Source organism: Ranitomeya imitator, chromosome 3, assembly GCF_032444005.1.
Source record: "Ranitomeya imitator isolate aRanImi1 chromosome 3, aRanImi1.pri, whole genome shotgun sequence".
NCBI classification, from domain to species: domain Eukaryota; kingdom Metazoa; phylum Chordata; class Amphibia; order Anura; family Dendrobatidae; genus Ranitomeya; species Ranitomeya imitator.
Window position 1 is genome coordinate 209100225 of NC_091284.1, and position 25359 is coordinate 209125583.

The window sequence follows — 25359 nt, forward strand, 5'->3', positions numbered from 1 at the left end:
GACATCCCGGTGGATTGACGGCATCTTTGTGTATCTTGGGGAGTAAATAAAAAGTTGGTATCTTAGGGAACAATACTGTCAGCCCATCAATAATTTTTTTGTTAATGATCCCCAAATCCAAGGCTTTCATTAGAATTTTCTGAAGCTGTGCAGAGAAAGACACCACAGGGTTATAGCCCAACTTAGTATATACCTCATTGTCCCATAACTGCCGGAATGCTTCCCGCTCATATTTGACAATTGGCCAGATCACGATGTTCCCCCCCCCCTTGTCAGCTGTTTTAAATACGACATCATCGAAAGATTGTAATTGGTGAATACTCTCTTTGTTTATGGGTAAGATTGTCATAATGGCGGTGTGTGGATAATTTTTTAAGCTCTTCTGACACCAATTTAGTGAATACTTCCACCGCCGGGCAAAGTGACAAAGGGGGGAAACTTCGCTGATCTGGGAAGGATCGATTTAGGGAACCCACCTTCATTGTTCGGGGTTTGTTCCTCAAGGAATTTCTCCAGTATCCGTATGGTGTCTCTCTCCGCAGCACTCCAACCCTCCAGATCATTGCCTCCCTTGCAATGTAATTTTTTTTAAATCAATTTCCGAGAAAACAAATGGAGGTCTTTTTTAACGTTGTGAAATAATTAAAACTATTAGTTGGGGAAAAAGAGAGACCCTTACTTAATAATTCTAATTGTGTATTTGTTAACTCATGGTCAGATAAATTTTTTAGCTGTAGCCCTCCCAGAGACCTACTCTCCGATTGTTTTCCGTCAGTTCCTTTTTTGGCATTTTGTCTGGTGTTGATTTTTTTTTTAGAATTCTCACTTGTTGAGGCACCATCATTTTCCATCTCAGATCGATTCTTTTTCTTAAATTGTTGTCTCCACTCTCATTGATCTTACTGACGCAGACCGTGATTGTGATTGGGAATCATTCCTATAATACGGACGTGGTCTCTCATTTGGATTTCTCCATTTATACATCCAATTCTGTTGTTTATCATTTTCATCCCGTTGGAATTTGTTTGATTTCGTTTGCTGTATATCTTCAGCCCATTTTTGTGTTTCCTCCTGTACTTCAATATTGAATTTTTTTTAAAGCCTCAGTTGACATATCCTTTTTGATATTAATTTGTATCGCTTCCATTTCCCTTTCAATAACTTGAAGAGACTCTGCATTCATCTCCTTTAATATTTCCATGAAACCAAATGAGCACGTGTTGTATGATTTTTCCATTTATCCTGTATCTCTGGGCTTTCCACTTGGAATGAAGGGAACACTTGCACTCATAATTGATGTTCCTTCTGATGGGATAATATTGGCATTACATGTTTACATATTGATTGACTCTTGTTTTAAATGTGTGGGGTAGACATAGGTTTTTACTGGTAATTGCTGTGGTGCGCGTGCGTGCGCTGGCTCTCTGGGGTTGTCCCCCCTCGTCCGGCAACATCTTGCCATGTGCGTGACTGGGACCAGCTGGTGCCCGCTCGTGTGCATGGTCGGATACGTCTGGGCGGCGGTGGGTTAACTTGGACAGCGGCGTGCGCATGCGCTATACTCACACAGCTCAGGATCCAGCGATGTCACGTGTTCATCACATGACACGTCACTAAGGATACTTAAGGTCCTACAGGTAATTGAAACCACACTTCCCCTTGAGAAAGCGAGGCTGACAGTGGCGAAACGTGCGTCGGGGTGCATGCAGTGGTCTTCTCAGCACTAGGTGAGACATGCTCTCCTGTTGTTCCTATCTTAAGGGCCACAGTGTTGGGCACATGTTACGGTTGCATGCCTTATTTTAACTGGTGTACCTGGATATGGATACTCCCCTTAGGTTGTCAAAAATGAGGGATTATGGCATAAAGATGATGGTTTCTATCAATGAGAGTAATATCTTTTGGGATACTATATAGGAGGGTTTTGCCTGCACCTTAAGTACTATACTGCTGTATTGACCCAATGACATACTAATTATCGTGCTGTAGACCTTACATGTCTGGTGTCTTTTGTTGTTAGCACTTTCATGACCTGGTTTGTGCTTGTTTTAAATTGTTTGTATTGGTATAATTAAAGTTTTTTCACTTTTTATACAAAACTTCCATTTGTTCTCTGGAGTTTTATAGGCCTATTTAACTGATGAAGGTCTTTCCATGGATACATTTTAACCATTTATGATATAGAAGAATTATTCAGCATGCAGACAATTTCGCCCTGTGCTTGCTCTGTGGGCTGTGTTCCTCCTTTTCAGTTGACAGTTCAGCAAACACACACCAGTTAAATCTACATTTTTTTTATTACTTTTATTAAAGCCTTAGGCCCTCACTGTCAGTAAGAAAAGTAAAAGGAATTTGACAGAATTGTGGCCGATGAGGAATCACAGAGGTCAGCAATCTGCAGGCACAGATCTCTGCTAACAGATGTGCACTGTCTGCAAAGTACAGCCTTTAATTTACAGTCAGGTTTTATGGATTTTCCAAAAATAGTATATTACTAAAATTATTACTGCTACTTCCATCCTTGTTTCAAGGCCAAAAAAGCAGTTAACACAAAGGAAGGGTGAAAACGTTAAAGTGTAGATCCCTTCAAGTGAAACAAATGTTTCAGCAAGTACCGAAAGTGTACTCAAGCATTGTGTCTTCACCTTTACAGATTGTTAATATCAGTGGTTTTATTTACTTCTCTCAAAGGGCAGATTATTAACGCAACATTAATTGTAAAACAAAAGCAAACTGTAGAAGAGACGATTGATGTGGAACACGCACCACCCTCGGGATTTACTATTGACTCAAGTGGGTAGAGCAGTAGCTTCAATTATCAACTACAAAATTGGTGTCTATAAGGCCGTAGAATTAGTAAAAGAATTATTAACTCTAATGTCCAATGTTTAAGATGGAGTAAAATCACTATCAACATCCTTGACCATTGATTAGTTTATTTACTTTTTTTCTTTTTGTGGTCCTTTTTCTATTACAAAATCTCTAAAATCTTGTAAATGGCAAATTGTATATTATTTACAAATTACTACTTATTTATTAAGCGATGCTGATGTCCAGCACCAGTACTCATTATCAGAAGAAACACGAGCGCTTTCAATGTCTTCCAGAAGCATTGTGGGCCTTGCTTTTATATGATAAGTTGTCCCAAAGGCCAAATCAGTCTGCTCACTTCTACAGCAGGAGGTGAACAAGGGCCGGTGATGCCACGTCTACTGGTTCTTAAGATAGGACAGGTGCACAATACCTGCCAATGACAGATGACTTGCAGGTATCAGTATACCTTGATAGTAACTATTATATTGTTGCCCTTCGAATATAAAAAAAAGTTTGTTTTTTATCAGGTCGGTGATCAAATAGTGGAAATTAATGGAGAACCAACCCAAGGCATCACTCACACACGAGCCATTGAGCTAATCCAAGCTGGTGGGACCAAAGTTCTCCTCTTATTAAGACCTGGAACAGGACTTATTCCAGATCATGGTGAGAAGTCCTTATATTTTTCATAATCGACATGTTGAGTAATACTTTTGAACATGGTTGCTTATATTTTTTCAAAAATTATTTTTTAAATATTACTTTTAGTATTTTTACATAGCCATTAAAAAATATTAATGGGAAAGAAAATTGATTTATTTGAATTTAGTAACATTGCAGATTTCTTATTTTTGTTATTATTATTACTCAGGAAAAATGGTAACCCTTCTTCTTTTTAATTTGATTAACTTGTTTTTTCTGTGGAGACTTGAAGAAATCAACGAAGATTGACATTATTTGCTAATCCACAGATGCCGAAGATCATTCTGCTATGGTCAACGTGTCTTGTTGTAAAAAAAAAAAAATGCAGTGTTGGTAAAGGTGATGCAAAAAATAATGAAATACAAAAGCAAGCTTTAATTGTAACAATAGTTAAATTTCCAGAACATCCACCCGAATTGCTTCTTGCTGCTAGTGCAATGCTATTGTACAGTTTTTAAAGCTAGCTAAAGAAAAGAAGATTAACAATCACGCCAGTTATGCTTTTTCATTTAGATTCAAGAATTACCGCTAGTGACTGTTATGGTAACCTTTCAAGCAGGTTGAACTCTTCATCAAACTTAAGAATTCAGCACACTTTAGTGACCCAAGTTCAAGTGTAGAACCTGACAGATCTTGCAGGGTTCTTGTTATAGTGTGTGCTGTTGTGACTCACTGCTGTATACAAGGTCAAGAACACTTTAAAGGGAATCTGTCACCAGGTTTCTGCTATCCCATCTGAGAGCACCCTGATGTAGGGGCCGAGGCACTGATTCCAGTGATATGTCACTTACTGAGCTGCTTTCTGTCAATTTGATCAAATCGCTATTTTCTCTCCTGCATATCTACCAGTCATTTGAATGCTGAGTTTTGTATAGTCCCACCAACACCACTGATTGGCAAATTTCTGATTTTATACAGTGTACACAGAAAGCTGCCAATCACTGGTGGGGGCGGGGCTATATAGAGCTCATGAATATGGAGGACTACCTGGCAGCTTGTTTACTAGGCCTCTCATGCTGACAAAAACAGTGATTTTATCAAAATTACACTCCGTAGTCCAGAAAGTGACACATTGTTGGAATCATTGTTGTGTCTTCACTATGCTGCTCTCAGATTGGGTGGAAAAAACCTCATGACAGATTCTCTTTAAAGAATCACTCCCATCAAAGTTTTTATCCTATTAATATATTGTAATCATCATATTCTATATCACTGTGTACTTACAATTGTTTTGCCTTTCTACCCCGCTGATTCTTCTCTTTTCTCTGTTCTATGTAGAAACACAAAGTATCTTGTAACTGAATTTATAATTCCCCTCTTCAACTCCTGACCCAGCTGCTCCCTCCTTTGCTAGGGACTTTTGCAGTGACTTATACCTCATACAGGGAAAATTGACTTGCTTTTTTACAGTGGCTTGCAAAAGTATTCACCCCCTTGGAATTTTTTTGTGTTGTGCTATTTCACTGTCTGGAATTTCACTTTTTTTGAGGATTTGCATCAGTTCATGTAATGAACATGCCTACAACTCTGAACATTTGGTTATCTTTTTTTGTGAAGCAAGCAAATAGGACAAAATAACTAAAAACTTTAGTAATAATAATAATAATAATTTTTATTTATATAGCGCCAACATATTCCGCAGCGCTTTACAAATTATAGAGGGGACTTGCACAGACAATAGACATTACAGCATAACAGGAATACAGTTCAAAACAGATACCAAGAGGAATGAGGGTCCTGCTGCTCGCAAGCTTACAAACTGAGGAAAAGGGAAGACACGAGAGGTGGATGGTAACAAATGCTATAGTTATTCGGACCAGCCATAGTGTAAGGCTCGGGTGTTCATGTAAAGCTACATGAACCAGTTAACTGCCTAAGTATGTAACAGTACAGACACAGAGGGCTATTAACTGCATAAAGTGAATGAGAACAATTTTTTTTTTTTTTTTTAAATAGGCCACACAGGGATCCTTACATTAATGCATTGAGGCGGTAGGCCAGTCTGAACAAATGAGTTTTTAGGGCACGCTGTGGGGATTGGGGATTAATCGCATTAACCTAGGTAGTGCATTCCAAAGAATCGGCGCAGCACGTGTAAAGTCTTGGAGACGGGAGTGGGAGGTTCTGATTATTGAGGATGCTAACCTGAGGTCATTAGCGGAGCGGAGGGCACGGGTAGGGTGGTAGACCGAGACCAGAGAGGAGATATAGGGTGGTGCTGAGCCATGGAGTGCTTTGTGGATGAGGGTAGTAGTTTTGTACTGGATTCTGGAGTGGATGGGTAACCAGTGTAATGACTGGCACAAGGTAGAGGCATCGGTGTACCGATTGGTGAGGAATATGATCCTGGCAGCAGCATTCAGGACAGATTGGAGCGGGGAGAGTTTGGTAAGAGGGAGGCCGATTAGTAGAGAGTTACAATAGTCCAGACGAGAATGAATAAGTGAAACAGTCAGAGTTTTTGCAGAGTTGAAAGTAAGAAAAGGGCGAATTCTAGAAATGTTTTTGAGATGCAGATAAGAAGAGCGAGCCAGTGATCGGATGTGGGGGGTGAATGAAAGCTCGGAATCAAGGATGACCCCAAGGCAGCGAGCATGTTGCTTTGGAGTAATGGTGGAACCGCACACGGAGATGGCAATGTCAGGCAAAGGTAGGTTAGTAGAAGGAGAGAACACGAGGAGTTCAGTTTTTGACAGGTTTAGTTTCAGATAGAGGGAGGACGTGATGTTAGAGACAGCGGTAAGACAATCACTGGTGTTTTCTAATAAGGCAGGCGAGATATCAGGAGCATAAGTGTATAATTGGGTGTCATCAGCATAGAGATGGTACTGGAAACCAAATCTACTGATTGTTTGTCCAATAGGGGCAGTATACAAAGAGAAGAGAAGGGGGCCTAGGACTGATCCTTGAGGAACCCCAACAGTAAGGGGAAGGTGAGAGGAGGAGGAACCAGCAAAACATACAGTGAAGGATCGGTCAGAGAGATAGGAGGAGAACCAGGAGAGAACGGTGTCCTTGAGGCCGATGGAGCGGAGCATAGTGAGGAGGAGCTGATGATCCACAGTATCGAATGCTGCAGAGAGATCCAAGAGAATAAGCATGGAGTAGTGACCATTAGATTTAGCTGTTAGTAGGTCATTAGAGACTTTAGTGAGGGCAGTTTCAGTAGAGTGTAAAGAGCGGAAGCCAGATTGAAGAGGGTCTAGAAGAGAGTTATCTGAGAGATAGCGGGTAAGACGGGAGTGGACCAGGCGTTCGAGGAGTTTAGAGATGAAGGGAAGATTAGAGACAGGTCTATAATTAGCGGCACAGTTTTGGTCGAGGGATGGTTTTTTAAGTAATGGATGTATGATGGCATGCTTAAATGAGGAGGGAAAAATACCGGAACTGAGGGAAAGGTTGAATATTTTTGTTAGGTGAGAGGTGACAGCCGGGGAAAGTGTGCATAACTGTTCACCACATGAAGTCAGTACTTTGTAGAACCTCTTTCTGTGTCAATTACAGCTGTGAATTGCTGTGGATAAAACTCCATGAGCTTTCCACATCTTGCCACTCTGATTTTTGCCCATTTTTCAAGGCAAAACTGCTCCAGCTCCTTCAAGTTTGATAGTTTTCTATGGTGAACAGCAATCTTAAAGTCTGACCACAGATTCTCAGTTGGATAAGGTCTGGGCTTTGACTAGGCCACTCCAAAATATTTACATGATTCCCCTTAAACCACTCGAGTGTTGCTGTAGCAGTATGCTTTGGGTCATTTTCTTGTTGGAAGGTGAACCTCCATCCCAGTCTCAACTCACTGACAGACTGAAACAGGCTTTTCTCAAGAATATCCCTGTATTTTGCACCATCTATCTTCCGTTAGACTCAGACCATTTTTCCTGTTCATGCTGCCAAAAAAAACACCCCACAGCACTATGCTACCACCACCATGTTTAACTATGGGGATGGTGTTCTTGGGATGATGAGCTGTGTTAGTTTGGCACCCGACATAGCGTTTAACTTTAATGTGGTCAAAAAAGTTAAATTTTGGTCTAATCTGACCACATCATCTACCTCCATACATTTGGGGAGTCTCCCACATGTCTTTTGGCAAACTCAAAAACAAGCCTTAAATTTTGTCTATGTAAGTCGAGGCTTTTTTAGGCTCAGTCTTCCATAAAGGCCACCTCTGGAGTGTACGGCTTATTGTGGTAGTATGGACAGATTCTCTAATCGCTGCTTCCGAACTCTGCAGCACATTTAAGGTTACTGTAACAACTCTGCTGGCATCACGTCATGGCCTCACATCTCTCACACTATCTTACCCACTGCTCCAGGTCATGATGTGGTTTCTGTTTCATGCCAGCTCCATGTTCTGTGTCTCTGCTCTCTGCATGCCTCATGGCTATGTGTATAGGGGGCCGGCGCCTGAACTCTCTGGTTCTTATAGGAATCAGGTGCATCTGTCTAATCAGTTCCTGACCAATTATCAAGAGGCCTCCTGTATATAGTGCAGCTCCACCCTGTGGTCTGGGCCTGTGCAATGTGTTAGCTCAGTTTGTTTCTTGCTTCTGAGTTTGCCAGGTCTTGCTCTGAGTTACTCCCTCTCTGGAGGCTTTTCTCTGTGCTATTGCCTTGATCTTGTAGTCCGCCCTCCAGGAGGCAGAATATCCTGGTCCCTGTGTCTTTGTCCCTGTGTCTTGTTCCTTTGCCTTGTCTGTACTTAGTCTTATCTCTGTCTCCTTGTCTGTGGCTTCCTTCCCTGCTGTGTCTTTCCTTGTGTTCTCAGTCTGCTTACACTCCGCACTCTTGCGGCTCTGCACTCAGACCTTGCTTCGCACTCTCTGGCTTTGCTCTGTGGCTCCGCTCTTTGCGGTTCTATCTGGCTCCGCTCTTTGCGGTTCTATCTGGCTCCGCCTCCTGTGTTTCTGCACTTGGCTCCGTCTCCGCTCTTGGCGTTACCTCCAGCGTCTCCGCTCTTGGCTCCGCCTCCAGCATCTCCGCTCTTGGCTCCGCCTCCAGCGTCTCCGCTCTTGGCTCCGCCTCCAGCGTCTCCGCTCTTGGCTCCGCCTCCAGCATCTCCGCCTCCAGCGTCTCCGCTCTTGGCTCCGCCTCCAGCGTCTCCGCTCTTGGCTCCGCCTCCAGCGTCTATGCTCTTGGCTCCGCCTCTTGCGGCTCCGCCCTTGGCTCTGCCTTCTCTTCTCTTTGCTCCACCTTCCACTCGTACTCAGCCTCCTGCGTTTCTGTTCTTGGTTCTAGTTCTTGTGCTTTCGCTCTGCATCCGCTCTTGCGGTCTTTCTCTACTTGTTACTTAGTCCTCCTGTCTGAACAGGTTCCAACCTGTTTCACATACCTGCCTGCAGACCGGTCCCTACCAGTTCTTCCTATGTTCCAGCCGTACCCGCCTGCCTACCAGAGAGCCAGCCGTGTCCGCCTGCCCGCCAGTGTCTCTGTTGTACCCCTCTGCCTGCCTGTGTCCCAGCCGTGCCCGCCTGTCAGCCAGAGTGCCAGCCGTGCCCGCTCCGTTCCTTAGTGGGATCAGCAGCCACAGCCAGACATCACCCTGGAGTTGCACCTGGTAGCTTACTATTGCACAAGTCTGACCTCACCATCAGAGGCTCCAGCGAACACCTAGGAAGCTTAGTTACGCCCCTTCCAGGGAAGTTTGGTCTGTGGTCCAGTGGGGCCACACCCCCGTATGCCCGCGCCAACCAGTCTGGGCGCATGCGTGACAGTTACCTTTGGTTTCTGTTCTGCCTGTGATTAATGCCCTCCTTTCCTGGGCTGAGTGTTTTGGTGGGCGGCCCTGTATCAGTATGTTCATTTCATTTAATAATAATGGATTTGTTTTACTGTGCGCTGTCTGTGGAGTGCAGACGAAACATCTACACAAGGTGGAAGCATGGATGCCATTTGCGTTTAACACCTATGTAGGCATAAAGGGACACATCTTCTATGGGTACCTATCATTGACAGCAACCAGTCAATTACATAGCCTTAGATCTGTACACTCCCATACCTATCGTCTGGTTGGTCCATTCCACCAAAATCATCTAGTTCAGCCAACATCTCACTGCTTGAAGTATCACCTCTATGCTGAACACACACAGATCTACCTCTCTGGACCAGATATCACCTTCCTACTAACCAATATCCCACATGTCTGTCTGCTATTTCGTCCTTCTCCACTAGATTACTTAAACTTAACATGGACAAAACAGAATTCATCATATTTCCCCCATCTCACTCGACTCTCCCAACAGACCTATCCATTAAAGTAAATGGCTGCTCACTCTCCCCAGTCCCACAAGCTCGCTGCCTCAGAGTAATCATTGACTTTGATCTCTCCTTCATACCACATATGCAAGCCCTTTAAACTTCCTGCTGACTCCAATTCAAAAATATTTCCCGAATCTGCAAAAACTCTAGTGCATGCCCTCATCACCTCCCGCCTTGACTACTGCAATTAAAAGAAAAAAATAAAATAAATAAACATCTAATTTATGTGGGGAATCTTAAGCTTCTATGTACTATTCAACCGTGGGTTGTATACTATCCATTGCATTGCTATTCTGCTAGGACCAGGCAATGTTCCGTGTTCAATAGTGATGCATTCACCATAATTCAAGAAACGAGGAGAAAAGATTGACTGAGCAACAGCTAATTTCTTGTATGTATAAGTCTCTGTATAAGTCATTCCACTTGCCCCGAGAAGGTTTTTGGCTGTTTTAAGGTCCATTGTCAGTTGTCTTCTTCCTGTATTTGCTTGTTCTTTTTTTTGTTTGCTTTTATACCTTGAAGCCTTCTACAAATGAGAAGAAATGCTCTTATATGGTTTATATGGTGATTATTTGTATGCTAACATTCTATAAATCCTGTATCTTTTCCTCTGTATCCTTTTTGGCTGTTGATAGCAGCTTCTAAATACCAAAGCAGCAGCAAAAATGATCGTCCATTAATGTGTTGGCAGATGTTACCACAGATGATGATCTAAACTGAGTACAAGGACTTTGTACCTATCACACATTGCTAATAATTGTCTGGTGTACACTTGGCAGCTATACTTTGGTGATACTGGTATTGAGTCCCAGGCTTGTTTTCCTTCTCCTCAGGTTTGACTCCTTCCAGCCTCTGCTCCTACGTGAAACCTGATCAGCAATAAGGCTTTCTCGTGCTTTTCTTGGTCTTTCCCTTAAAGACTTGGTAAATGTGCATGTCTTGTGATTCAGTTATATTCCTCTTTCTCTGTCTCCTCGGCATCTATTGTCTGCGGTAAATGCAGCTTATTGAAATGCATGTGCACGCACTGATTAACCAGTCGCATTTAGTGGACTCCCCAGGGGTACACGGCTTTGAAAGAAATAATAGGTTATAAATTGCTTGTAGCAAGCTTTGCATTATGTTGTTCTTCATATATCCGAGATAAATGGATATTCAGAATTACCATGTATTGTTGTTTAATAGTTTTAGAAAAGGAAAAATTTGGATTTTCATTTATATTATGAAAGCATACAGTATGTGAGAACACATGCATGTCTACTGAATACCCATGAGAGCACATTTAAGTTCATGGTTACACCATATATTGATCACCTACCATCATTTTATCATCTCAGTCACTTAGTTAATAATATGAATGCTCCGTACTTGCATGCAGTAGGTTGACATGCACTTTGGTCTCGGCAGGTAATATGTGGTATTACGGGACCAGACATTTTAGCTATTATAACATCCCATACACTGCATGACATAGAGCCTAATATAAGATATGCTTGATTACTTCCACCGCATTTGTTAAGTCAGTTTTAAGTATCGCACATATGGCTGCGTGGCATGGGTAATTGTTGTTCCGTAGTGTATAGTCATGTCATGTATTGGAAAGCACATTAGGCTTCATTTACTTCACTTGGTGTCACATTTTGGATCACTGTCATGAGGTTTTCCATCCATGAACGCATGTTTTTGTTTAGTTACAAGAATGTTCATGAATAATTTCCTGCACAGTATGTAAGCCATTTCATGTCCCTAATGTTTCATCCCTTGACTGGAGAAATAGAATGTCCATAGATCCATCGTATTTATAAATATATTATGGTCATCTTGTGTTTTTTTCTTTTCAGATGATTTGGAAAATATTTATCCCTCATCTACAAATGTAATATATGAAGACCTCTCTGCATTTTCATCAACGTCATATGTGGATCCCATTCCTGGTGTTTTTTCTTTACCAGCACTTGATGGGGATTGTTTTGAAGTTCAGGAAATGGAGAATATGGTTGAGCCAAATGATATACAGCAGCCTAAAGATAGCTCCGTGTTGCCTGGTGGTGAACTTCAACAAAATAAGGCATTGAAGCAAGAAAAGCAGTCATCTCCTGTTCAAGGGAAAAATGAGCATAGAGAGAGGTCTTTGAGTCCTAAGAACTCTACTAAAAAGAAACTGCTGGATGTTGAAAAAGATATTGGAACAAACAGCGGACGATCTTTGAGTCCAAGAAAAAGTGATGGCAAAGTATCTAAGGAGCATCCCGATAAACTGCAGGGGTCTAGACAGACTGATTCTAAAAGAACACAAAAAGAAACCAGAGAACGGTCTCTGAGCCCCAGAAAATCCTATTCTAAGAACCTAGAAGGTGTTATTGACTCTATGACTTACAAAAAAGATAGTAGTAGAAAACATAGGGGAAGATCTGCCAGTCCTAAGAAGGCTTATAAAAAGGAGGAACATGAAAGAAGTGGCATTGAAAAAGAAGACAAGTTGCCTAAACAAGAGAATAGACCTTCAAAGCATAATACCAAAGTTGAAGGTGCAGATCAGACTAAAGAAAAGAAAGAAAAAGCATTAATTAGGGAAGACAGAGAAGAAACTGTAAAGACACATGAAAAATTTGGGCAATCAAGGAAAGAGGGAAAGGATGAGCAACCTAGAAAAGTGGGTGAAAAACACTTGAGACAAGACAGAGATGAAAGAGAGAGGGTCGACAAAATCATCAAAGGTGAAAGAGACGAAAAGCACAGAAAACAGGACAGGGAGGAGAAGCCGTGGAAAGAGGATAGGGAGGAGAAGCAGCGGAAAGAGGAGAAGCAGCGGAAAGAGGATAGGGAGGAGAAGCAGCGGAAAGAGGATAGGGAGGAGAAGCAGCGGAAAGAGAATCGGGAAGAGAAGCTGAGAAAAGAAAACAGGGAGGGGAAGCAGAGGAGAGAGAATAGAGAGGAGAAGCAGAGGAAAGAAAACAGGGAGGAGAAGCAGCGGAGAGAGGATAGGGGCGTGGAGAAGCAACGAAAAGAGGACAGAGAAGAAAAACTCCAAAAGCATGATAAATCAAAAAGCGATGATAAAGGTGAGCAATTTAGTAAAGCAATGCAATCAATAAACAGCAAAAACACAGATGACAAACAAGAGAAGTCCAGACGAGAGGAAAGGTCAAGTTTTGGTGTGAATGACAAAAGATCTCCAGAACAAAGGAGTAAAAATAATGAGGAAAGATCTAGAAATATCACAGAGTCTGAGAAAAAAAAGCAGGAGATAGAACTTACTAAAAATGAAAAATGTGCCTCCACTGTTAAACAAGATATACAAGACCCAAGTTTAATTTCTAAACAAGCCGAGGATAACCAATATGGAGAGCTTTCCACTCCTCATGAGCCACAACCCAAAAAGCCTGCAGCTGATTCTTCAGAGAAAACCAAAGATGAAGGAATTTCGAGGACAGGAGGGAAAAAAACACACATTGCTCCAGGACCATGGAAAGTGCCCAGTGCAAATAAAGCCACAGATGCCAACACCTTGAATATATGAACAGCAAGTCCATGCCGCAAGAGCAGCAAATGTGTTTTAGAACTTGAACTGCATGGAAGGCGTTTTGGGTTTTGTTTGCAACCAGTGGTCTTTCAGGAGCTTGAGATCCACACAACTTTATGAAGGTGTCTTGATGCACTTTTTAGATTTTATGCTGCTATACAAAGTTGAAAACCGTATTGTACAGATCTAGAACAATGATTATTTAACTTTGCGCCAGTGTGATCATAACTCCAGTACTTGTGCCAATGTGTATCTACCTGCTCAGTTTATCTCCTCTTCTTATACGTCTATGTGAAGTCTACACTTAACTCCTCGTTTCTTACAAAAGTCAAAAAGCCTCAGCTCAAATACCCAATTAGCATGTTGCATGTTTCCAAACAGTAACAGAACAACATACAGGTTAGTTCCAGACAAAAAAGGCAGAACATTTGTCAGCATGACATATACTTACACTTGAAATATCTACAAGAGGTTTTATATGTTGCTTTATCCTACTTCACACATTTGAAGACCCCTCATGAAAACATGGAAAATAAATTTATGTAAAGAACAAGCGTGGCGTCTGTGGCCACTAATTTTCTACTTTTAAAAAGCGCTTAAAATGTATATGTGTTTCTTCAGATTTGGCAGATGAAGGGTTACATTTTGCATCCATCTGCCTAACAGAGTCTTACTATAATGTGAGTGATTTAGGGAAAGTGCAAGACAAATAATATATGCAGGTAACAGAGCATCATGTATTTTATCAGTCTTCAAAATAATGATTTTTTTTTTTTGTGTAAATGAATTCTGGTTGGCGAGAGGAAAGTTTATGAAAAGCAAAGTGTGATGGGGATGAAACTAAAATGTTTTTTTATGCTGCCTAATCTGAGAACTATAGTATTGTAGAGATACGGGCCGGACATATTGTATTTTTACATTGCAGCTTAGACACAACAGGTTAATGACCACTGAAATGCTGTGACTGTTGAGTGCAACTACATGCGGTACATATGGTATGTTTGTAATCTGCCATTTATTGACCCCAGCAGTATATAAAGCAGAATTACTTTCACAAGAGTTCAGTTTTACGTAACATTACTGTTTCATTCCACCCCATAATTTCAGGTTTAGCTTTGGTGCTATGGTTCAAGATAATTGCACCATAGGGTAACCCAAGTTGTGCCCCTGTTTTTCTTTAGTGTGCAGCATTTTCGTAGACCTCATAGTGTAGACCAGATATATTGTACAATGGAAGTATAAAGTTGGATGTTGCCTACAAGGTGATATCAAATAATTTATAAGTGCGAAAAAACTCCATTTCATATATCATCCTTTCAGTTACATGAATTAAAGCAACTTTTCTCCTAATTTTTCTAGGCAAAATCACCATTGTCCTCTGCCCTCTTGTATTGTCTTAAATGGCCACCATACTGTATTTCTGTGGGGACATTAGGAATTAGCCAGATGTCAAAGGGATGACCGATTTCGTGTAAATAAAGCTTAACCAAACCTTGTTGAAAAGCTATGTTCCATGACTTATAAGCCTCTTTTTTTTTAGTTTTTTGATGTAGGCTTACTCTCAGTAAATGGGAACATACATTGGAGGAGGCTGAAACCCTGTCCTGATTAAGTTCTGCATATCTACAGCATATGTTTGTTACATGGGATTATACTAAAGGATTCCCTGTAATCTAAACAGAGCTACAAAACCTATTTCATGTGTGCAAAAATCATTAAAGAGACCCTCTAGTCCGACATTAAAATTCAGCATTATCGAGAGAATGGTTAGTGAATTTTATCCGATGTCCTCCTTTTCATTCCTAGGATGTTCTTCTTTCAACATGGCCACTGTGGTTCTCAGAATCCTCGACGCAAACTGTGCCTTCATAGTCCGAGGCATTCACCCTGTTCTTGTGATGGCCAGCGTTGCTCATGGGTGGTCTTAGCCAATCTGAAAGCTGGCAGAGTGTCTCAGACTATACAAGGACAGTCTGCATCGGGGATTCTGAGAACCACTGTGGCCATTAGGTTGAAAAAATGGTGTCTGGGAATAAAGAAGGGTAAATTTGCTACTCATTCCATCAATAATGGTAAAATAGTGTGTCATTCTGGTGGGTCTTTTCCAAACAGTAATTAACAAAAAGTATATTGAAAAGTTAGTATCTGTAAATGATATCCATATAAATGAGCAATACATAAACTATATTATGTAATTATCTTTTTAGGAGCTCTTATTATATTCCTTACCTTCCATCAGCACTTACATTTTCCTTTTCCTGCTACTAAGTTCTCTGTAAATGTGTTTTTAACACTGTTCTATCATGAAAAATTCCTCTAAATGTAAAACTCTAATAGTAGTAAATAGTCAGGGAGGATGGTACAACTGCAGGTTTTCCCTTAGTAGAGCAGGAGTTCAAGGGAGAGTAGAAGCGAGGAGACATCTGATTGACTTATAGAATAAGAAGTCTTTCACACTGTGCTTCGTCACTTGTTTGTCGGTCCCGTCATGGCTTTCATATGAACTCCCCTCAAAATATGATTTGGGCCTATGTGCCGATGGAGCCATAGACTATAATGTTGCTGATAGTCAACATCCACTCTGTCGTTCATCGTTTTCGGGTGTGAACGCCTACCAGATGTAGTTAACTGTCAGAATGTCCGCCCCTAGTAGGCGTATACTCCCGAAAATGATGCATGACCGAGCGCATGTTGACGTCAACGCATATGCCCAAATCCCGTTTTGCACAGAGGGTCCAGATGTAAGCTTTGACTGGACCGACTGCAGCGTGAAAGGACCCCAACATAACTTATAAGTGAATAGTACATATGAAAATAAGAAACTTTGTAATATAACAGCAATTAATAGCAAAATGCGCATCTTTCTTCCTGAACAGACCTTTCATTATCAAAATTCTCAATTGATGGGTAAAACCGGTCTTCAGTGAATGCACATTTTCCCATTACGGAGATAGTTGATGGCAGATGATGCTTATAAAGTTCTATGTAGAACTGTAAGGGTCACTTCAGGAGAACTTGCAGCAGAATGTCCATGTCGGCCGATAGCTGCTCCCTCCTCCATAGAATTTTGAAAGATCCAACTGTCATCTATTTCTGTAATTGGCCTTTCTAACGTCGCTAAATACAGATTTATCACCTTCACCCCCGAGTGATTTTTTATTTTTTCCTTTCCTGTTTCCAAAAGCCATAATTTTTTAATTTTTCCATCTACATAGCCATATGAGGGCTTGCTTTTTGCGGGACAAGTTGTACTTTTGAACGACACCATTGATATTACCATATAATTTACTGAAAATTGGGGAAAACAATCCAAATGCGGTGAAATTGCAAAGAAAAGTGAAATTCAACAATGTTTTTTTATTTGCCATGTTCACTATATGGTTAAACAGACCTGCCAGTATGATTCCCCTGTTCAGTGCAAGTGTGCAGATACCAGACATTGATAGTTTATTTTTTATTTAAGTGGTGAAAAAAAAAATTCAAGTTTGTAAGAAAAAAATTTTTTGCGTTTGTCGCCATTCTCCGAGACCCATGACTATAATCCCCTTACAAGACTTGAAACTACGATCATGTGATCCCATGTGCTATACATGGCAGGGCTTCATCTCTGCTGTGTATAGCAAAAAGCACAATCCCCTATGACTGCCGGCCACAAGCCGACGTTCACAGGAGTATCGGAATGACAGGCACAGGGGTCTTCTGCTGTCACGACAACCCATCGGCGCCTTACGATGACGTGACGGGCGCAGATGGGAAGGACTTGTGATGAGTTTCCAGCTGGCGCATGTTGAATGCTGCTGTCAGTAACAGTGGCATCTAGCGTAACAGCTGCTGGTAGATCTCGGCTGTTAGGCTATGTGCACACGTTGAGTATAATAGATGCAGAAATATCTGCACCATTAAATCAGCCATCAAGTTCGGGGAAAGATGCGGGTTCAGCGCCAGAGCCCGCATCAAACGCAGGGTCACAGAAGATGACGTAAATATAAGTCATCGGTCGTGAATGGGTTACCAGATTTTACCCCTGAATTGAGAGTGAAAAATCAATTCAGAAGGAGAAAGAAGCCAATTTCCCAGATAATATATTACAAAGCTTCTCATTTTTATGTTATGTGCTGTTGATTTTAAGACATAACAATGGATACTCTTCTTATGAAGCACAGCTGGTTCCATCACACCATGAAATGCCTGTCTACTCTTACCCAAGTATGTACACGAGATCAGAGATATCTATTATAAATATTTTTTTTTAATTGATACTCTTACAGCTTTATTTACATCAAATGGGACATAACAAGAAAAAAAAGTGTTGGGGAACGGAAACGCTACAAACCTATTTTTGTAAAAGCAGAGTATATATACATGTTCCTATACAATAACTCATGATGTAGCTTTATATACTCCTATCCGAATGACAAGCGTTTCTAATTTCTGGCCAAGAGTCTATTCTGTTGTAGGCTTCATAAAACTGACTGGCTCTGGGAAAGTGTTTTTCAGTTGACGTCTACATACCTCTGTTCTGGTGATTGTTGCTGTATTGTGATCCTTTCTTTGGCAATGGTTTCCATCATCCATGAAAGGGATCGTCCGGATTGACTTCACCCAGTTTTATGACTGTGATTTGCTCTGTCCTGTATAACATACTGTGATACTCTTCAAAAAGGTAAATCTTTCTCGAAGGAACTGGTATTTTTAAATATATAAGTAAAGTTGCCTTGAAATATTACGGAAATCAAGAATAGATTTACTGGTTGTAAATGTTTATATACTGTACAGCACCTATAAATATATATATATATATACATTTATCTTTCCAAAGTATAGAATAGATCTGTAAAGCAGTTATTATTTTTTATATGGATATATATATATATATGAGAACAATGGCCTTCAGTTCTTGCACTGTAAAATAAGAAAACGAAATTGCTGTATAATTTTGTTTTATTTTCCAATAATGCATTCTATATTGTATGTGTTCAGCATCCTCCAAAATTAAGAACTATTTTGCATTAAACTGAATACACTGAATTGCTTTGTCTTTTCTTATTAAAAACCTAAGCAGGTTAACTAATGATTAAATTGAACACCCGCTGTGCCTCTCTATTTCTTATAAATGGGATATAATACACAATTCGGACAAGAATTAATTGTGTAATTCGTCTTCAGTAACAGCTCAGTCAGAATTTATCCGGACATATAGGAAGAAGCCAATTACAGCCTTTGTTTTTCTTGCCTTAGTGGACAACAAAGATTATGACTGCACCAGTGTTTTTCAATTACATTCCCTTTAAAGATGACAATCAGGCTCCACAGAAATCTGTCACCAGGTTTATGCTTCCCCATCTGAGATCAGCATGATGTAGGGGCAGAGACCCTGATTCCAGTGGTGTGTCGCGCTTACTTGGCTGCTTGCTGTAGCTTTTATAAAATCACTGTTTTATCTGCTTCATATCTACTGATTTTCTGAATGCAGAGCTCTGTATAAACCTGCCCCAACCACTGATGGTCTGCTTTCTGTGTATGCAGTGCATAGGCATTAAGTTGCCAATCGGTGGTAGAGGCGGGGTTATACAGAACTCATGAATTTGGAGGAATCGGGTAGACTAGTTCTTTAGGGAAGATCTGCTGATAAATCAGTGATTTTATCAAAACTGCAGCAAGCAGCCCAGTATGTGACACATTACTGGAATCAGAGTCTCTGCCCCTACATCATGCTGCTTTTAGATAAGATGCAAAAACCTATTGACAGATTCCCTTTCACAGTAGAGATAGGGTAACTTGTATGTCTGTGTTCCCATGAGGGAAACATTTTATCATAGGTTGGAAATAATAGAATAATATGTTTTATACTATTAGAGGACTGGAAAGAAAAAGCCTTGATTTTGATAGCCGGATGAGCCTTTTTTAGTTGTGCTGTTCCTAAAGCTGGCCATTGTTTGATCGTTCATATGGCCTATCCGACTATGAATATGCCAAATCCACTGACAAATTAGGGTCCTGGTTTAAAAAAAATGTGCATGGGGGATCTTGATTGCAACTTGATTGGTAACTGGGTATCGTTTGCATAAGAGTCAACGTCAATCAAATGTGCATTAGTTTAATTATAGATAGGTTGGAAGGTGCACACAGATACGGAGTATTACCCAGTCCAGCATGCCGTCTCAACATAACTAAAGATGCCAAATATTGGCCTACAGGATTATCAAAAGGATCGACTTTTTCCAGGTATCTCTGATTTCTGGACTTTATTTAGCATTGCAGCTCATATTTACTGAAATAAATAGGAATTAGGGTCATGAACGAACATGGACCCATTAGGGTCAAGGGTCACTTCTGTTTCCATTAGAATATGTTACGAAAAGGAATCATGTTCCACATATATTCTGCTTCTCTGTATCTATAAGGGAACAGAAAAATAGACCTGAAAGCAAAGATGTGAACAGAAGGAGAAGGGAGAATGGCTGGAAATGTATGAGCACTTTTGTGGTGCTTGAGCTCAGTTCATCTGGGACCTGTCATTTTGTTACTCCTTAAATAAACCTTTTCTCCTTTAGTGTCATTTATGGTTTTTGTTCATTAACCATGGTGCACATGAAAAAAAGAAACTTTGTAATATGTGTTATCAGAGAAATCTGCTTCCTCCTCCTGGATTGATCAGTCATTCTCAATATTCTCAATTCACAGTTAAAATCTGTCTTCAGTGAATACACATTTCACCATTACAGAGATAGGAAATGCATTTAGATCTCATAAAGCTCTATGGAGAACTGCAAGTGTCCTTTCAGTAGAACCTGCAGCAAAATGTCTATCTCTAGCTCCTGCGCCCTCCCCTCTCCATAGAATTTTAAAAGCACCAACTGTCAGTAATGGAAAACCGGTCTTCACTTGATACAGCTTGAACCCATAAACTGGGAGTGGGAGTGAAAGTTCCAGGAGGAGAAAGTAGCAGATTTTTATGATAAGATATATTACAAACTTGCTGTCATGACACTGTTGTTGGGTGTCACAGGACCAGGGGCTCCTTCCCTGTCCCTAAAGCTAGGGTCGCCCTAGCTCACCCTGTTCCCCAGATTACTTCTGATGGTGAAGAGGCCGGGGCCACGTACCTTGCCTTAGCCCCTGAATCTGCCCTCAGTTTGTACCCTTTCTCCACCCAGGGAAGAGGGGAGTATTAGTTTTCCGTAATACACCAACCAGACTAACAAGGTAATATAAACAGGGATAAAGGAAAGTACCAATCATGCAAATATACACAAACAACAGAGGTAAACCCCGGGGAGTGGAGGATGGGGTTAAACCGAAGCAGGAGAAGAAAGGGAATTATCACACACTCAAAACCTAGCAACGGTCAAGAAATAAATCCACCAAATGCCTTCAACAATCATCACAAGCCATGCGGCATAAGCAAGCCTCTGACAATGAGTGCTAGCTAGGGCCCCATTTTTATAGGAGATGGGGGTGGTTAACAGTGCACAGCAGAATCTTAATGCAGGAAAGCTTTCAGGAGCTCTCCACTGAGCAGATTGACCCCTGAAATTCACACCATTTAATAGGAAGATTAAGCGCTTCTAATCAATGCAGGAGGAGAAAACAGACGCTGCGGTCTTCTGGCTCCTCTCTGTCACAGTAAACCCGTGACAGTACCTCCCTTCTACGAGGGACCTCCGGAACCTCAGAACTGGGTTTATCAGGGTGTGCCACATAAAAAAAACGGATCAGTCTGGCCACATGTACATTAGATGCTGGTACCGTATCCCTTCCAGTGTACCAGATACTGAAGCGACCAACAAACTAAGCGAGAATCAACTACAGTATCTAGGCTATTTGAAATTATAAATTTCCATCCACAATGACTGGAGATGGCGGTAGGAGATAAGGTACAGAGGACGCAATATATTTTTTGAGTTGAGATCAAGTTTCAACGTTTCGGCTAGTGAGCCTTTATCAGGGGCGGACTGGGCCAGGTGGGAGAGGGGCATTTGCCCCCTGGGCCGGTCACTAAGCAGCTGATTAAGGCCGCCAGGGGGCCACCTTGTTTTATTTGTGCAGGCGGCATCACAGTGGAGCAGACGCAGACACAGCTCCCTGTGTGCGGCCGTCTGCTCTGCTGAAGTGGGGGAGCGCGGCTGTATCTTCATCCGGCCGGAGAGGAGCTTGTGGGCGGCTCAGACAGGAGGTCTGCTGATGGTGAGTGCTGTAGAGCTGTGTGGTGAGGAGGGGGACGCTGATAAGTCTAGGGCCGCTCCTGTGTAGAGTCAGCGGCTGCTCTGCTGATCACTGAGATTTATTGCAGGAGAGTGAACTTTCAGGGTCCCCTGTTAGTGACAGGTTATCAGCTCCAGGGTCACCAGCTCTGCAGGAAAGTTCAATCTCCTGCAATAAATCTCCATCCCTGTACCTCAGAGTGACCAGAGACACAATACTGAATCCTGCCCTGGACTGATCCAGCCGGAGCCTGGTACAAAAAATAATACAGAGATCAGAGGTTATACCGTGTACACACTATCCTACATCTGTATTATACATACAGAAATGCGTATACTGTATAAGGCAAAGTTCACATTAGAGTTTGAGTCCCCAGTGTGGTGCTGCGGACTTCTCTCCTTAAGCTCCGCCTACTTCCACATGCGTCCTGCGTACCTATCTTTAACATTGTGTACGCAGGGACATACATTGTATGTGGATGCATCCGCATGCATCATTTTGACGTCCCCTTAGAACGCAAGAAAATGCAACATGTTGCGTTCGGCAGGCACGTCAAAGCGTCGCACAAGGACGCACCGCATACAACACATGTCCCTGCATACACAATGTTAAAGATAGGTACACAGGACGCATGTGGAAGTAGGCGGAGCTTAAGGAGAGAAGTCCGCGGCACCACGCTGTGGACTCAAACGCTAATGTGAACTTTGCCTTATACAGTATATCAAATGCCAGTTATATGTTATGTTGTATGTGTTAGGGCCTGTTCACACGCTGCAGATTGTCGCAGATTTTTTTGCACAGATTTGTCACCAAACCTAAAGGGATTCCTAATGCCAGCAAGTGACTGAGAATGCTGATGTCTCGTGCAAACATTACTTATAATTTTTCCTTGCAGATTTGGTAGAGATGTAAATCTTCAGCATGTCACTTTTATCAGTGCTTTTGCTGCAGATTTCACTCAGACTAAAGGTACCGTCACACTGAACGATATCGCTAGCGATCCGTGACGTTGCAGCGTCCTGGATAGCGATATCGTTCAGTTTGACAGGCAGCAGCGATCAGGATCCTGCTGTGATGTCGTTTGTCGCTGCAGAAAGTCCAGAACTTTATTTCGTCGCTGGACTCCCTGCCGACATCACTGAATCGGTGTGTGTGACTCCGATTCAGCGATGTCTTCACTGTTAACCAGGGTAAACATCGGGTTACTAAGCGCAGGGCCGCGCTTAGTAACCCGATGTTTACCCTGGTTACCAGCGTAAAAGTTAAAAAAAACAAACACTACATACTTACCTTCCGCTGTCTGTCCTCCGGCGCTCTGCTTCTCTGCACTGGCTGTGAGCGCCGGCCAGCCGGAAAGCAGAGGGGTGACGTCACCGCTGTGCTTTCCGGCCGCTGTGCTTACACAGTGCAGAGAAGCACAGCGCCGGGGACAGACAGCGGAAGGTAAGTATGTAGTGTTTGGTTTTTTTAACTTTTACGCTGGTAACCAGGGTAAACATCGGGTTACTAAGCGCGGCCCTGCGCTTAGTAACCCGATGTTTACCCTGGTTACCGGCATAGTTGGTCGCTGGAGAGCTGTCTGTGTGACAGCTCTCCAGCGACCAAACAGCGACGCTGCAGCGATCAACATCGTTGTCGGTATCGCTGCAGCGTCGCTCAGTGTGAAGGTACCTTAAGGCCGGTTTCACACGTCAGTGGCTCCGGTACGTGAGGTGACCGTTTCCTCACGTACCGGAGCCACTGACACACGTAGACACAGTGAAATCAATGCATCTGTGGAGATGTCATTGATTTTTTGCGGACCGTGTCTCCGTGTGCCAAACACGGAGACATGTCAGTGTTCGTGGGAGCGCACGGATTACACGGACCAATTAAAGTCAATGGGTCCGTGGATCTTTATTTGAAACATGATTATTCATATCTTCTCTACAGCAAACGTTGCTGCAGGGAAGATATGAATCGCGTCTTCAGCACCAGATGCAGGGGACAGCTAAACTTTAGCGCTGTCTCCTGCATGGTGCGTGTGGTACCCAGTGGGCACACGGGCGGCACACGTGTACCGCACGTGTGCCACACTGATGTGCCACAGAAATGCACCGGCACACGGACACGGATAATTCCGGTACCGGAATTATCTGGACGTGTGAGACTGCCCTCAGGCCAGGATCACACTACAGCGAGATATGGCCGAGTCTCACAGGTTAAATACAAGCTCTGGCACCGGCACTCTAGAGCGGAGCGTGTGGCTCCATGTATTGCTATGCGGCTGCACGCTCCGCTCTGTAGTCCCGATGCCAGAGCTTGGTTTTAACCTGCGAGACTCGGCCGTATCTCGTTGTGTGTGATCACGGCCTAATAAGTGGGGAAAAATCTGCAATAAAATTGCATGTAAAAACACCTCAAAAACTACTATATGCAGCCTTTTTCTTGCAAAGAAAGACAGAAATGGGGCAGAAATTTCTGCACCAAATACTGTGGACACACCCTTGGGGTACGTGCACAAAGTAAAATTTCAGTCTTTCTTGGCAGGAAACACACAGCTATAAAACCGGTATTTTTTATCCTTGCGTTTTTAACTGATTGTGAAGTCAATGGTGAAAAACACAGGGAAAAATGCACAGAGAATTGACATGCTGCAGATTATTCTCTGCACCGAATCTGAAAGGGTAAGTTCACACTATGCGGTTTTTCTGCAGCAAAACCTGATCTCTTGGCAGGAAAGAAGCTGCAGAAAAAAGTTTGTTTTTCTCGCAGGTTTTTGCTGCGTTTTTTTATGAGGTTTTTGCTGCGGTTTTGGCATGCCAGATTTGTCTCTTGTGCATGCTGATAAAGTTTAGTGTTGAAAAAAAAAGTCCTATTCTATAGAATCAGGGTTTTGGCACAAAAACGCAGCAAAACCTGATACCTGAGTTTTTGGTGTGTTTTGTCAGCATTTTTTCACCACCCATTCATTTCAGTGGGTAAACAAATGGTGAAAGTGACATGCTCCATTGTGCAAAAAAACATGCAAAGCACAAAATCCTGATGACAAAAAACTAATGTGTGCATGAGATTTCTGAAATCTTATAGACTTTGCTGGTTCTGTAAAATGCAGCTGAAAATTTGCATAAGAAAAGCATCAACAATAACATACATTGCAAAAACGCCCTGTGTGAACTAAGTCAAGAATACTCAACATCTGCAGGACACTTCAGGTTTCTCGTTCACTTTGCTGGCATCAGGTTTTGCTTCAGGTTTTGTTAACAAATCTGCGCAGAAAAAAACATGGCAAATATGCGCAAGTGTGAACATGGCCTTATACTTTGCATACAGACATGAGATGTTATACAGTATACACACTGTCATGTATACGTATCTAAACACATACACATGTGTATACCGTATAACATCTGATGTTTGTATTTCAGTAATATATTATCCTGTTTGTGTAAGGGCATGTTTCCACGTGGCATAATACATCAGGATTTGCTGCGGATTGGACACTGTGTGTATCCGCAGCGTCCAGATATTACAGCATAGTGGAGGAGATTTTATGAAATTCCATCTCCACTATGCGTGCAGGGACGCATCTGGCGGCCCTGCATTTACGCACATGCGGCGCGTCTTTCTAGACCGCAGCATGTCTATTTATCTTGCGGAGACGCTCCGTCTCCGCAAGATAAATAACCCACTCTATGTACAGGATGCGGTGATTCCGCATGCGCATGTGCTCAATGAACACAGGCGGAATCACCACGCGTACAAAGGGGGGCAGCACTTTGGGCGGAGCGGGGTATCCGCTGCGTCGAAAGCGCTACTTTTCCTGACCAAACATACCCTTATACTATGTGTACAGACATCAGATGTTATATAGTAGA

At 42.1% G+C, this 25359-nt stretch overlaps 1 protein-coding gene across 3 annotated transcripts in view; it reads left to right on the forward strand.

Moving 5' to 3' along the window:
- The window catches only part of MAGI3 (membrane associated guanylate kinase, WW and PDZ domain containing 3), a 372638-nt gene extending 359201 nt beyond the window's left edge, over positions 1 to 13437 (forward strand). The window contains exons 20-22 of one of the 3 annotated variants that reach the window (XM_069761757.1): positions 3342 to 3480; positions 10608 to 10698; positions 11616 to 12316. In XM_069761757.1, coding sequence (XP_069617858.1) covers positions 3342 to 3480; positions 10608 to 10657 — 189 coding nt within the window. In that variant the 3' untranslated portion in view covers positions 10658 to 10698; positions 11616 to 12316. Of the gene's footprint in view, positions 1 to 3341; positions 3481 to 10607; positions 10699 to 11615 lie in introns of all 3 variants that reach the window. The other 2 variants (XM_069761756.1, XM_069761755.1) reach the window with 2 other exon arrangements.
- Positions 13438 to 25359: the final 11922 nt, after the last annotated feature.